The sequence below is a fragment of the Pseudochaenichthys georgianus genome, chromosome 23 (genome assembly GCF_902827115.2).
Source record: "Pseudochaenichthys georgianus chromosome 23, fPseGeo1.2, whole genome shotgun sequence".
Classification (NCBI taxonomy): domain Eukaryota; kingdom Metazoa; phylum Chordata; class Actinopteri; order Perciformes; family Channichthyidae; genus Pseudochaenichthys; species Pseudochaenichthys georgianus.
The window spans coordinates 348,839-362,816 of NC_047525.1; the positions used below are offsets into that span (position 1 = coordinate 348,839).

Here is a 13,978-nt window from a genome sequence, read left to right on the forward strand (position 1 = left end):
AGGTTTCATGGAGCCAAAACATTTCAAGTGCTACTCAACTGGCTTTAGATAAGCCAGTCCTTTGTTAGTATACAAGTGCTTTGTTAGTAATTCTATCGCTCGAAATGGAGTCGAAAGAGATGAGTTTTCAGTCTGCGCCGGAAGGTGTGTGAGCTTTCTGCCGTCCTGATGTCAATGGGGAGCTCATTCCACCATTTTGGAGCCAGGATAGCAAACCCACGTGTTTTTGCTGATGGGAACTTGGGTCCCCCTCGCAGTGAGGGTGCAGCGAGCCGTTTGGCTGATGCAGAGCGGAGTGCACGTGCTGGGGTGTACGGTTTAACCATGTCCTGGATGTTGGAAGGGCCAGATCCATTCGCAGCATGGTACGCAAGTACCAGTGTCTATCGATTAGATTTATGATTCGAAAATTATAAAAGTAGGGCAGACATGTGGATATTATCCGGCTGAACAAAACGTGATCTGTCTCTTCAATTTGTGTCAACCGCAGACCTTATTTTTGAGCTATTTTCCAAAATCCTATGGAGAAATTGCATTGGTTTTTGTCGAAGGAACTGGAAGTGGTAAAATGCTAACTTACGTCCGGGTTTTAGGACGAGTCACTGTGGCACTCTATTATACATCCATGGGCAGTATGCACGTTTAAGTTGTTTGCGGCCCGCCAGTAATCAATTGAAGAAGAAGGGGGGCGTGGCTCCTCCCACTAGATCAGGTGAGCTGCTCCCCAAAGGGGGCGTGGTCTAGTGTTTAAAATGAGAGGGAAATGTTTGGTTCAGTTAATTTGGATGTTTTCTCATAGTGGTGAAATAGTTTTTTATTGAAAGTTAGCTTAGCAAGGGTTCCCTTCAAGAAGAAGGTTTTGATTTTCTTTTGGGGAGTTTGGGATTGGTCAAATTCAGGATGTTTGTTTTTAAATCTGTTCTCACTGAGTCTGTAGTGTTCATGGTAGAGCTTCTCTAGGACCAGATAGCACTGCATTTTGCTTTGTGCTATTGTTTGTGTGTTTCAATTGGTGATATAGTTTGGTTTCTGGTGTTTTATAATGTAGTTTACTTTCAACTGGGAGAAGGCCCAACCCTTCACTAAGACAAATTATTTCAACTGGGAGAGGGCCCAACCCTTCACTACCATAGAGAATGATCGGTCCTATGGACGGGTTCCAGTAATTTAAACTAGATTTGAATGTAAATTTGACTTTTCATTGAGTAGAATGCCCTTTGTGCTTTTTCTTACAGTTCATTTATTGCTGGGTTAAAACTCCCAGTGGAACTTATTTCAAGCCTAGATTGTTTTATTCTGTACCGTTTTTTTCTATTTTAAGAGTTCCTAATGTGAAGGTATTTAACTGGATCTATTTGGAAGATATTTGTCTTGTTCATGTTTACTGCGAGGGCCCAGGGCAGGGGCCTCATTTATAAAGGGATATATGCTCGAAAAATGGCATACGCCAGTTTCTACGCAATGTTTGCGATTTATGAAATACTAACTTGACGGGAAAATGTGCGGTCCTCCACGCAAACTCTAACCCATGCGTACGCACTAAGCACAAAAACGGGAGAGACGAGAAACTGCGACACCGTTGGCAGAAGGAAGGATGGAGAGAAATATGTGGAAATAATACCATATATAAAATGTTACCTCTCATTTATCAGATATGAAGAATTCATTTTCAAACATTGATTAAAGCCAATCTTAAAATGATTAAACAAACGCCTGTTTGAGACTCCTCAGTGCACACAAAAACATCACCTGGAGAAATAAATAAATACGGATATGTTATTGAAAACCACCTCGAATATGTTGTGTTAATGTTATGAAATGTTTTCTCAAATGATGCGGTAAGCAGGAGGACAGAATTATGTCTAAACTGACGCCGTTTTGCTTTTCTATAAGTTGTAGATACGAGCATGGTTTTATATACTGTTGTGGTGATTGACATTATTCACCCATGGATCAATTGGTTGGGGTATTGTTCCGCACGGACATTTTAGTGAACCGGACTTCGCTTCCCGGGCATAAAGTTGTTTACATGTGTTTTCAGATGCTCAATAAAAGTCTAGCTTGTACCTTTCATACCCCGCCTCCGACTACCGTCTCTCGTCACTACATTGGTGACCCCGACATAAGTCTCGTTGAAGGATCTGAGACTGAACCGAGCATGGCAAATAACGCTGTTTTTTTCAAACTGCTGGAGTTTTGGGAGACATGCTTGGTTCGCTCAGGCGGAGGCTCAGTTCGCCCTCCGTGGAGTGACTGACGACGCAGCACGCTATTTTCACGTCGTTTCGGCGCTGGGGAGCTCCACTGCGACCCGGACGGTGGGCTTTATTACTACATCTCCTGCCCAGGATAAATATGCAGCGTTCAAGGCTTTCCTGCTACTTTCGAGCTGTCACGGTCGGAACGGGCCCGACGCCTGCTCGCTATTCATATCCTGGGGGACAACAAGCCTTCTAACCACATGGAGATGATGCTCAACCTGCTGGGTACGGAAGAACCTCATTTTTTGTTCTTAGAACTGTTTCTTCGGCACATGCCGCCACATGTACAGACAGCGCTCGCTAACACGACTATTACTGAGCCCCGCGCTTTGGCCGAAGAAGCTGACCGGTTCTTCCTGGCAACCCAGCTTTTGCCCCTGAGGTGCTGGCCCCGACACCCAGCTGCGCCTTCCCTGGTCCAGGCATGCCACCTAGCAGAAGCTCCGGGGCCGACGTCAGCAACTCCAGCCCTGGCCTGTGTTATTACCATGCGCACGACGGGGCGAAAGCGAAGATGTGCCGTCCCCCCTGCACCTAGAAGGTAACGGGAAACGCCAAGGCCTACGCTCGGTAGTGGCCGCGAGCGTGGGCACATCCAACCGGCTCCTGTTCATCAGGGACACCCTCTCTGGTCGCAGACTCCTTTGTGACAGGAGCTCAGCGGAGCATCCTGCCGGCTACCGTGGAGGACGCCGCCGGTGGGGGACATGGCCCACCTTTAACGTCCGCTAACGACGAACCTATTCGCACCTATGGCACAAAGACAGTGGACCTGTGCTTCGAGGGTCAGCGGTTTAAGTGGGATTTCGTCATGGCTGACATCTCCTTCGCCCTCCTCGGCGCAGACTTCCTGTGCGCTCACGGACTGCTGGTGGACATCAAGAACAGCCGCCTGGTGGACGCTCTGACGTTTGCCTCGTTCACATGTACCCGCGGCGAAGCGTCATTCAGCGGGCTTTCCAGCTCACTCTCACAGGGCGACAAGTTTCAGCACCTTCTCAGTGAGTTTCCCGACTTGACGCAGCCCACCTTTTCCGCTGCCACTACCAAACACGGGGTAGAGCACCACATGGTGCGGGGCTACCACCAGGTTCCGTTGCGCCCCTCGGACGCCTGGCAACCACTCGCCTTTTTCAGACGCCAGTTGACTCCCAGGGAGAGCAAGTACAGCGCTTTCGACAGAGAACTCCTTGGTCTCTATTTGGCGGTTCGCCACTTCCATTTCCTGCTGGAAGGCCGGGAGTTTGCGGCGTTCGTGGATCACAAGCCACTGACCTTGTGCATGTCCAAGGTGGACGAGCCGTGGTCCGCCCGACAGCAACGCCAGCTTTTGTACATCTCCGAGTACACCACGGACATACGACACATCGCTGGCAAGGCTAACGTGGTCGCGGACTGCCTCTCCAGAGCGGTCATCAGAGCTGTGCAGCTGGGCCTCGATTACCTCCGCATGGGCGCTGACCAGGCCTCTGACCACGGGGTCCAGACCCTTAAGGCCTCGGTCACGGGATTACGCCTGGAGGAGGTCACGGTCGGTGACTCTGGCGCGAAGCTGTGGTGTGACGTCTCCACGGGCCAGCCTCGCCTGCTGGTCCCTGCGGACTGGTGCCGACCCGTTTTTGAGGAGGTTCACAATCTTTTCCACCCCGGTAGGAAGCCGTCCGTGAAGTTGTTCTTGTGGCAGGGGCTTAAGAAGGACGTGAGGTCCTTGGTCGACTCGTGCGTGGCCTGTCAACGGGCCAAAGTCTACCCCCATACTAGGGCCCCTTTTGAACTTTTTGCGATTCCTGAGGGGAGGTTTGACCATGTCAATGTCGACCTCGTAGGTCCGCTTCCCCCCTCTCACAGTTTCACCTACCTGTTTACGATGGTGGACAGGACGACCCGCTGGCCTGAGGCCGTTCCCCTCGCCTCGACGTCAGCTTCCGACGTCGCCCGCGCTTTCATCGGCACGTGGGTGACCTCTCCTCTGACCGCGGTTCTCAGTTCACCTCGGAGTTGTGGAACGCTGTTGCTGTGGGTTTGGGGGTCAAGCTGCACCGCACCACCGCATATCACCCCCAGGCCAACGGATTGTGTGAGCGGTTTCACCGGTCCATGAAGGCGTCACTGCGTGCCGGCTTGACAGACGGCAACTGGGTGAATAAGCTCCCGTGGGTTATGCTCGGCCTCAAGTGTGCCCCCAAAGAAGACCTGCAGTCCTTGTCGGCGGAGCTCGACTATAGCCAGACGCTACGGGTCCCCGGGGAATTAATTCCCACCACCACTGTGCCCTGGTCTGCGGCCGAGCAGCGCTCCTCCCTGCTGGAGACCGCCGGGACATTCACGTCCGTTCCAACGTCGCAGCATAGCAACCCAGCTTTCTGGGTGTCCCCCGGATTACGGTCTGCGGATTTCGTTTTTATTTGCCACGACGCCCACCGCGGTCCCCTTACGACAGTCCGTTCAGGGTCATACGTCACAGGGACAAGAGCCTGGTGGTGGACGTTGGTGGCAGGCCTGAGACTGTGTCCGTTGATCGGATTAAGCCTGCTCACATGGACGTTTCCAGGCCGTTGGAGTTGGCTCTGCCCCCACGTCGGGGCCGCCCTCCCATGACCCGCCCCCTGTGGGGATGCCCTCGTTGGCGCCCCTGCCCTCGCCTGAGGCCCCGCCCTCCTCGGCCCCTGTGGTCCGTACGCGGCGGGGTCGTGTGGTACTTCCTCCCAGACACGAGAATTTTGACTATGGGTGAATACTGGGGGGGCTTGTGTGGTGATTGACATTATTCACCCACGGATCTATGCGTTGGGGCAGAGCCATTTAATAGAAGAGTTACGACATCTCCGTTCACTCCAATGGACCACTTTTTTACAGCAATGGCGGATCGTGGAGCCTCTCAATCGTTCCCCGGAAGTTAGCGCCAAGGCTGGCAGAGCTGTGGAGTTGCTGCATAATACACCGTTCGTGACGGACTTTTAAAGGTAAGAAGAAGTTTAAAGATTTATTTTGCGGATATTATCAGTACATCTGATTCAAATGAACATGTGTATTAAAGGATGTCAGTAGATTATCCCTAAATTAGTAGATTTAGGGAACGTTTACAGATAACAGATTAAGCTAGCATACCGATCAAGTTAGCAACACACGTTGAACAGCCTTTTAATTGTAAATTCCGTTCTCTTAATGTCATTTCGTCCAACATGTTGAATTAGAGAAGAGGGGCTTCTAAACGGGATTGTATGCGGGGGTGGAGGGAGTTAAATATTAGATAAATATAACTTTGGTGCGTGTAAGAGTGAGTGTTTTTAGCAGAGCCATATTGTGTCCTTGTGATTATGTTGATTATTACCTGTCTGTATAATGTTGCAGCTCAGCTGATTCTGGATTGATGGCAAAGGGAGAGGGACTTAAGTGAGAGTGAAAACACAAGGTAAGTTTAATACTACTGTTTTATATAAGTAAACACCTTATCTCCCCAAGGCATTTCCCATCCAATAGGTGTGCTGTGTGTGTATAACCCTTTCTCCTGTCTGTTACTCCCTCTTTCAGCACAAGAACCAGAGGGGGATTCAATGGAGCCTGAATACCTGCACTGAGACCCTCACCCTGCACCCTGAGTCTCAACTCTCAGTGTTTTTCAAGCCTTTCCCTGTTTTTTTGTATTAAACAAAACATTAAGCTTTCCCAATGGTGTGGTTTTCGTTTTGTGAAAAAGTGCAAATGCAGTGTTTGTATATAATTACATCACATATTTTGTTGCTGTTGGTCGTGAAATTGCTCCTGCTGACTTGAGCCAGCCATTTTTTCCTCCACTCTGTGTCAGTGGGGAAGCCGTACATTCGTACTTCTTTCTCGGAGCGATTTGAGCATCCCCAGGCAGCACAGCAAACCATGGTGGCGACTAGGAGGCAGCACAGCACACCATGACAACACGGAGGGAAAGGCACCGACAAACTGCATGAAATGCTATTCAATGTTTATTGAATTCCATGTATTTGCAATGGATGTTCCTAAAACAACACATTTAACATCATCATCATCATATGCTGCTGCTGCTGCTCCTGCTGCTGCTGCTGCTAGTCCTTTGATAGTCACCTGTCGGTCTCCTGTCCTTTCTGAAAGCCATAAAGATGACATTAGTCATTTAGATAACTTGTGTCCTCAATTACCAGGGGATTACTGAAACTACCATGAATTTAAGAAAGTGGTAGAAATTAATCTAATCTGCATTTTAAAGCATTACTTTAGATCCCCTCCGTCTAAATATATCTATATACATTAGAAAGTGATGCTCCTGACTACCATACAAGTTTAAAGGAATGGTATGCTCATGACACTCATTTAAAAAAAATTATCATCCGATAAAACAGACCAGTCTCTGCCAGTCTCTTTTTTTTTTTTTTTAATCCGATGACATTATCAGTGATTTTAAACTGATTGTATACCGAAATAACATCAACACTGTGGGCGCCGCCATTTCCCGGACGTGACGTAATCCATGCGTTTTGTTTTCGAAGACACGTTGATCTCCATGTTATTTACTGTAGTTTCTCTATTCAAATATGCCTCACTGTATCGCGAAATATTGCCATAATTCGGATAGGAACAATCCACGGAATGCTCGGTTCCATCTGTTGCCAAAAGGTAAGCATAAGAAGTACATTCGGAGGCAGTGGCTAGCGAAATGTGGCCGGCCCGAACCGAGAGATTTACAGGCTCATGTATGCAGCGAACATTTCACATTTCCGGACGACTACTCTGAGAGTATGATCAAACATAACATGGGATTTAAAGAACAACCATTACTCAATGGAGATGCAGTACCATCGGTCTTTCTGGTGTCATCACCGACCAGGACACCAGTTCGGCCAGTTGAGAAATCGCCCTCTGCAAGTGTGAAGCGACGGAGGAGCAGAAGTAGTGCTCGGAGTAAGAATAAGGTATGTTATAGCGCATTTCCATTGCAGCGGCTACCCCCGTTTTAACGTCCTTTAGTATTTCATAATGACATATTTATTTATTTCAGATGACTTGCATTTCATAATGACGCGTTTCTTTATTTCAAGAGACTCGTATTTCATAATGGCTTATTTCATGTGACTTGTATTTCATGATCAGACATTTCCATTCGTTATATGCAAATGAACGGGGCGTGGTTAGCTCACAGGTCCAGAGACCCAGACCAAAGCAACAGCACCACACTGACTACTCGAGAAGAGCAAGAAAATGGAGGAGAAGGACTATAAGGCAAACTACTAAATGAAAATAACAACATGGAAGACGTCGGTGGGCTCCAAGACTTAACTGGTTCTTATCTGGTCTGCTCTGGTCTTATCTGGTCCGCCCAATGCTGCTCTTCTGAGAGCAACCGCTCTGACAGCTCTCTCTAGTCTCTACTGGGAAACAGCTAAAAGTCCTTCTGGAGGTAAGCAACGCTACACAATTAGACCCAGTCTGAGAGTAAAATATGTCTCGAAGGTTCGTTTTGCTTTCTTACAACGTTAAGTTAATGTTAACATAATCTTACGTTTGCTAGGAGGCTATCGTTACGAGCTAGCTGTCTTAGCTAACAACAGTTAGCAGCTAACGTTTTCTGCAGTTTGTGTTGCCCCTGAAAAACGTGATGTAGTTATTTAAGGGTATGTTAAATTAACGTTATTTTACAAGTTGAGAGAGTTAAGTTGTGTTTAAAATCGTCAATGTAATGCACGTTAGAGGTTTTGTGTTGGACATGAAGTTAGCTAACGTTAGCTAACTCCACCAGGCAGCTAGCTTAATACAAAGAGGGGTTTTGTGCTTCATTGCAAACTTTTCTTTGTTAATCTACCTGAAACTGCAGGGACAGTTTGTTTCTACTCAACTATACAGACCATTGTTGAGGAGATTCAAAACATACTGTACATGAGTTGGGTCCAACATATACCTTGAGTAATGTTACTTTGCTGCTAAAAATGAAACATCATTATCAGATGAGGACATCACCAAAGTGTGTGAGCCTGTCAGGGGATTTGATCTGTTCTCTGCATGTCCTAAACACTGCTCTGGTATTACTTATCTTGTAACATGTAAGTCTCCCGCTCTTGTCATCTTTCAGGCTTTGCATTTGAACTCCTATGACTGGTTGCGGACTTGAAGGGAACGCCTTCCTGACATCCAGGAAAAAGGTGAGATTCTAATACATTTGAATGCCAAAAGCAAGTTATTGTTTTTAACTTTTTAAATATGATTGTTTTGGGGCATTTCAGTTTTATTGGACAGGCAGTAGAGATCTACTGGAAACAGTGGAGAGGGAGGAGATGATATGCAGCATACGGCCAGCCGGATGGTTGCTGCTCCGTGTGGAACGTGTCCGATCAGGTAAAGCACTTTGGTACCCAGTTATTTATGGTGTTGAGTTTGAATTTAGCTTTTGGAATGTAATTTCCAACTGTGCATTGTAAAGACTGAAAAAACAGCCTCAGGTTAAGCTTGACATGATTTGGTCTTTTACTTAAAGGGGAAAGGAAACACCAATTACAGTTATAATATTCCGGTAGTTTATTCATTTTACAATGGATATTGATCGTAATATTTATTGTATATGATATTACTCGCCAAAAGAAAATTAATTATCCGCCGGCCGGGTGGGGAATTCCGGGACCAGGCCGCCGCCATTAGGGGAGTCCCAAATGGTGACGTCACTGGCTGTGTTTTCGCTCCACCGAAAGTCAACACAACGTAGCAGATATGGCAGCGATGGAGGAATTTTGCAATGAAATCGACGTTTTGAACGATGAATTTGACTATTCGTCGGGAGATGACATTGATGTGGAAGCATCTACAGTTACCAGGCATCCCATGGCCTATGCTTATGAACCGATTCGGTCGAATAGAGTGGCATACGATCCGGAATAAAAAAATTAAAAAAACACAATGCTAACAGTGAGCCTCTGAATTAGCCCCGAGCGAAAATGCTAACCTATTACTGCACCGATAGCTCCCTTATTACTTATCCTAGCCGCACATCCAACACATCGTTTATGATCGCAAGGAGACACAGAATCTAACGGTGCCCACCTCAACACTGGAAGATACAAACTCGCGAGGTTATCCACAAAAACGTACATCAAAACAAGTGGCGCTAGGTACTAACATACGCCAGGCTAACGGCTTACCTTCCTCATTGTCTGGTCTAATCTGGTCTTCAATGGCATTACAACGATAAAAACGATGATGTAGTTAATCCATAGGTTAATATCCAATGGGGCTGTGTCCCCTTTGAAATGTTCTGATAATCTATAAGCAATACAACTGCAATTCCGTTATCTGCTGTCCGCTCTGTGCTCTCTGGGTCCTGCAATACCATCCATCAATAGCAATACTAGCCTTTTTAGGGCTGTTTTCGACAGATGAGCGTGTGTATGCCAGTTTAATTAGTTGAGCTATAGAACACCCCCAATTCTCTATTGTACGTCATAATAGCTACCATTTAGTTTGGACGCGATTGCGTTAATTAATAAGGTCACACTGTGTCAGTAAATACATGTGTGAGCTAGTAATCTGGTAGTGCTGCAATATTTACCTCTCTCTCGGCAGCTGAAGCAACTCGTTTGGTGGCTCGAACTTCACGTTTGTTGACACTGTCATTGTCTTGCGCGGCCGACGTGCTGGGACGGTCGGTGTTCCCGACTGCATACGTTGAGAAATCGAATATTGTGGGAACAGATCCTGGCTTCAAATCCAATGTTTTGTATTGAACCAGGCATCCAGACTGGACTTTGAGCAGCTTCTCATCCTTTAGTGGCAGCCTATGGAAATGTACTTCTTCCTTCTTTGTATAAAATCCATTTGTGCAGCCTGGGGCAATACAATAAACTCCTGACGACGACCGTTTTCTTGTAATGTAAACTACTGGTGCATTGCACGCCATGTTGTTTGTTATTGAGCTTTGGCCCAGGAAGCCGTACCCAATCAGTGACGTCACTGGAAAAGTCCCGGAGCAATGGCAGCGCCCATGGTCATTAGGCACGTATTTCAAAAAGTAAATTCGCGTATCTCGATCGTTTACATTGGAAATAGACTAGATCAATACATTTCCTAATGGTAATATTGTCGCATGGAAAGCAGTTTGAAAAGTGTTTCCATTTCCCTTTAAGAAGGTGTTTGTCCTCCTGTGCTGTCTTATTTCCTTATCTTTCTTTCAGGTGTAACATCTACCAATGGTTGTACATGACAGAGACCTCCTCCGCCTCTTTGCTGTCTTACTAGTCAACCCTTCTGATCAGGTCCTTTCCTAAATAGTGGTAAGTTTTACAGTTCAGTGTACGTTAATTTAGCAACTTAATGCTTTACCGCTGTTGAATAAATCCTATATTGCTAGTCATTTTATTAAAACTACGATTTGTAAACTTTTTGATTCCAATTACAATAATCTTTTTGTTATAATTGTAAAACATATCTTAACATCCATCAGCAATCAATACAACAAATCATCCAACACTAAATAGAAGAAATCTGGACCTATTTCTTTTGATACAGCAGCATGTGTTGGGACTGCTCATTGATGTCATCAAGAGCCATTGAGTCTACCTTTTGTAGTCGGCCTCTCAGAATGTTTATCATTTATTTGTATTTTAACATTCCTATAATAATTAGTTTATTTATTGTTTTGTTCTTTATTTTTGTTGTGAGAATCACTTTGCAATTATTGTGTAAGTGCTATATAAATAGTTATACTAATATTATTGTTGTTACTATTATTAAGAATGTCTTCTTTGTTTTCTTTATTCATCGCTGCAGAAAGGATCATGCCAGCCCACATCAAACACCTGATCAAGAGCTTGTGAACCTCCCTGCTGCAGACGCCTGTGTGATATTCCACTCTGACTGGAACCCTCAAAATGACCTGCAGGTACGATATATATATATATATATATATCTGCTCTGTCCATCCTAAAGATAGTTCAATAGGGCTACAACAACAACAACAGTCTTTCCGTTTATTCCCTCGGTTCTTTAAGTGTATATTATTTTCCCACTTAATGCTTAAAAATGTTGAACAGCAGCTGCACATGATGCTCTTTTGACCCCTCTTTTAATTTTTTATTTCAGGCTCAAGCTCGGTTCGTCATCGTTTTGGCCAGTCTAAGGCGGTGAAGGTGTACCGTCTGATCACTAGAAACTATGAGAGGGAAATGCTGGATAAAGCTAGTCTGAAGCTCGGGCTGGACCGTCCCGTCCTGCAGAGCATGAGTGGCAACAACAACGGGGTGAGAAAAAGAAAATCTGTCATATTTCTAGATGCCAAGTCATGTTTGGGTCAGTCGCTGTTGCAGTACGCTTAGTTTATTTTCAAAAAGAGTTTTCTAAATCCACTTGTGTAAATGTCTCTCTGCGTCGCCTTTAGCCGGTCCAGCAGTTCTCCAAGAAGGAGATCGAGGACCTGCTGAGGAAAGGAGCCTACGCCGCCATCATGGACGAGAACGACGAAGGCCATCGCTTCTGCTAGGAGGACATGGACCAGATCCTGCAGCGAAGAGCCACCATCATCACCATCACCAGGTATGTTCATAGCAGCACTAGCCACTTGAGCTTTTGAGACACCAAGTTCTTGGTTATTTGAAATGTAATATTGATGATGTAATAATTAAAACTAGGGATGGGTACCGAGCCCTGGTATTAAATGGGCCCCGGGGCTGAATTATGAAAGACCGTGGTACCGTTAACGTCCAACGTTATCGATCTTTTTATCGGTGCTGGAGACATTTAAAAAATAGATGTCATATGTATTATATCTACATAAACATTATATCGCAGTCTTACTGTTGCCAACTCCGTTTCTAATATGCAATAAGACTACAAAGTGCGTCTATGATTTATTTTCGATCTTTCCAATCCAGACGAGAGATCTCTCTCCCCTGTCGGTGTGCGAGGGGGTGGGCAGTTTACACACAGAACCTGCTACATGCATGCAACACACACACGCGCGTGCGCACACAAACACATGGCGGAGAGAACTAAGCACCCCTTAAGCCCCGCCCCCCCGAGCACACACTCTCGGCTCACTAGAATGAATGGAGAGAGAGAATAAATCTAGATTCGGCTTTTAGTGCATTTTACAGCTTTAAGGACTTAATGATTCTAGGGCTATACAATAGTTCATACTGGGTAGTTTATTTAGTTTCAAAAAAATTATCCACCGATTTACAGACGTCTCTTTCCCCATGTTAGTCAATGGGAAAAAGTATTTCTGGGCCAGTCGACGTCACAGACTGATAAGGAAATTGTAGTACCGCCGTTTGGACACAACGAATATTTTCCTCAGAGTCCGGCGCACTTCCTGGGGGCTTTGTCTTGAGGTGGAACATGCTTGTTGCCAATAGTGCAAAAAGAGTTTAGCATGTAAGGGCGGTAACACGAGCTATTTGTCTAAACATTTAGCAAAAGTGCTCCACATTCAGACGGAGGAATGCACCGGACTGTCTTTCTAGTAGCTCTGTAGCCCCATGCACGAGTAACGTTTCCACGTCAGGTGTTCTGTATGCTAGCAGCAACACACAAAGTTAACTCAATGATACAAACATGGCTTAATGATTAGAGGTAACTGAGTTATTTATTTTGTTAAAGTTTCAGCTATTCTGTTTACAGTTCTGTCATCACATTATTGAATATGATTTGTTAAAACATTGTTGTTTCTTATTTTCAGTTTGCTTCAAGCTGTGGCTGTACGAGAAAGACGTGGAGGACCAAGAGATGCTGGCCAGATTGGGAATTAACAAGAAAAAGAAAAACATTTTTTATAATTTCTTTGTTGCTGTTTACATTTTGAATTCGGTCTACCTACGCTGTAAAATGTATTATCTCTTGGATTTACACACGGCATCTATTGCACGTCTGTCCGACCTGGGAGAGGGATCCCTCCTCTGCTGCTCTCCCTGAGGTTTCTCCCATGTTCCCTTAAAATGTGGGTTTTCTCCGGAACTGTTTCCTTGTACGATGTGAGGGTCTAAGGACAGAGGGTGTCGTTTTTCTCATACTGATATTCTGAACAATCTGTGCTGTTGTATTTGCTGTAAAGTGTCTCTACTGTAGGCTATTTTGATTATATGTACAGCACTTTGGCTCCACCAAAAATCGTTTATAAATGTGCTATATAAATAAAACTTGATTTGATTTGTTTAAGGTTACATCACCCATTATGACAATTTGCTTTCCTTTTTCTCTTCTCTTAACTGAATAGTCCTGTCTTTAAGTATAATACAATGTAAAGTCCTTTTCCTGCACCATTTTTACTGTATGTGTTTGGAGAAATGACACAATCAATGACCCAGAATTGTACTTTATAAACTATGAATCTTGTGGTGCTTGAAGAAATACAGACTGGCTAAGCCGGCCAGGTTATATATTTTGTAGCCATTTTTTGCAATATTTATAAAATGTCACTAGTTATTTAAACAAACCACTATCTGAGGATAATACAAGCAACCATAAAACACCCTTTACTAAAGCCATTGAAGCCCATGAAGAATTTATCCTTTCACAAATCTTTTCAACTGCTGTAAGTTAGGGCACTCTCTGTGCAGAATTTGCGAGGAATGAACTAGGAGCAGAGAAATAATCATATATTAAAAGACAGCAGCTTCATAAGAGGCCAACAAGAGTGACAGAGTGTGTCAGTGTGCTGAAGGATAGACCAGCTATCCAGGCCAGACTCTAAAGACTTTCCAAGGGGTAAAAATGCTGCTGCCGGAGTACTG

At 45.1% G+C, this 13,978-nt stretch overlaps 1 protein-coding gene across 4 annotated transcripts; it reads left to right on the forward strand.

Annotated features, from left to right (window-relative positions):
- The first annotated feature begins 7,226 nt into the window (after positions 1-7,226).
- LOC117439304 (chromodomain-helicase-DNA-binding protein 8-like) lies at positions 7,227-13,413 on the forward strand. Of its 4 annotated transcripts, none has more exons than XR_004551141.2 (8): positions 7,227-7,668; positions 8,338-8,407; positions 8,489-8,600; positions 10,427-10,525; positions 11,022-11,133; positions 11,334-11,491; positions 11,629-11,783; positions 12,928-13,413. XR_004551141.2 is itself a non-coding variant. In XM_034075194.2 (8 exons), exons 5-7 carry the CDS (start codon positions 11,123-11,125, stop codon positions 11,728-11,730), a joined length of 264 nt encoding a protein of 87 aa, XP_033931085.1. In that variant the 5' UTR covers positions 7,270-7,668; positions 8,338-8,407; positions 8,489-8,600; positions 10,427-10,525; positions 11,022-11,122; the 3' UTR covers positions 11,731-11,783; positions 12,928-13,413. The 4 variants fall into 4 exon arrangements, 3 of the variants coding, with proteins under 3 accessions (XP_033931085.1, XP_071057920.1, XP_071057921.1); XM_034075194.2 differs by having other exon boundaries at positions 7,270-7,668; positions 11,341-11,491; XM_071201819.1 differs by having other exon boundaries at positions 7,270-7,668; positions 8,502-8,600; positions 11,341-11,491.
- The last annotated feature ends 565 nt before the right edge of the window (positions 13,414-13,978 follow it).

Bases quoted from the DNA above. Each gene is read 5' to 3' on its own strand.
- LOC117439304 (XM_034075194.2), top strand. The intron at 11,492-11,628 runs GTGAGAAAAAGA...CGTCGCCTTTAG, and splicing joins TGAGTGGCAACAACAACGGG to CCGGTCCAGCAGTTCTCCAA.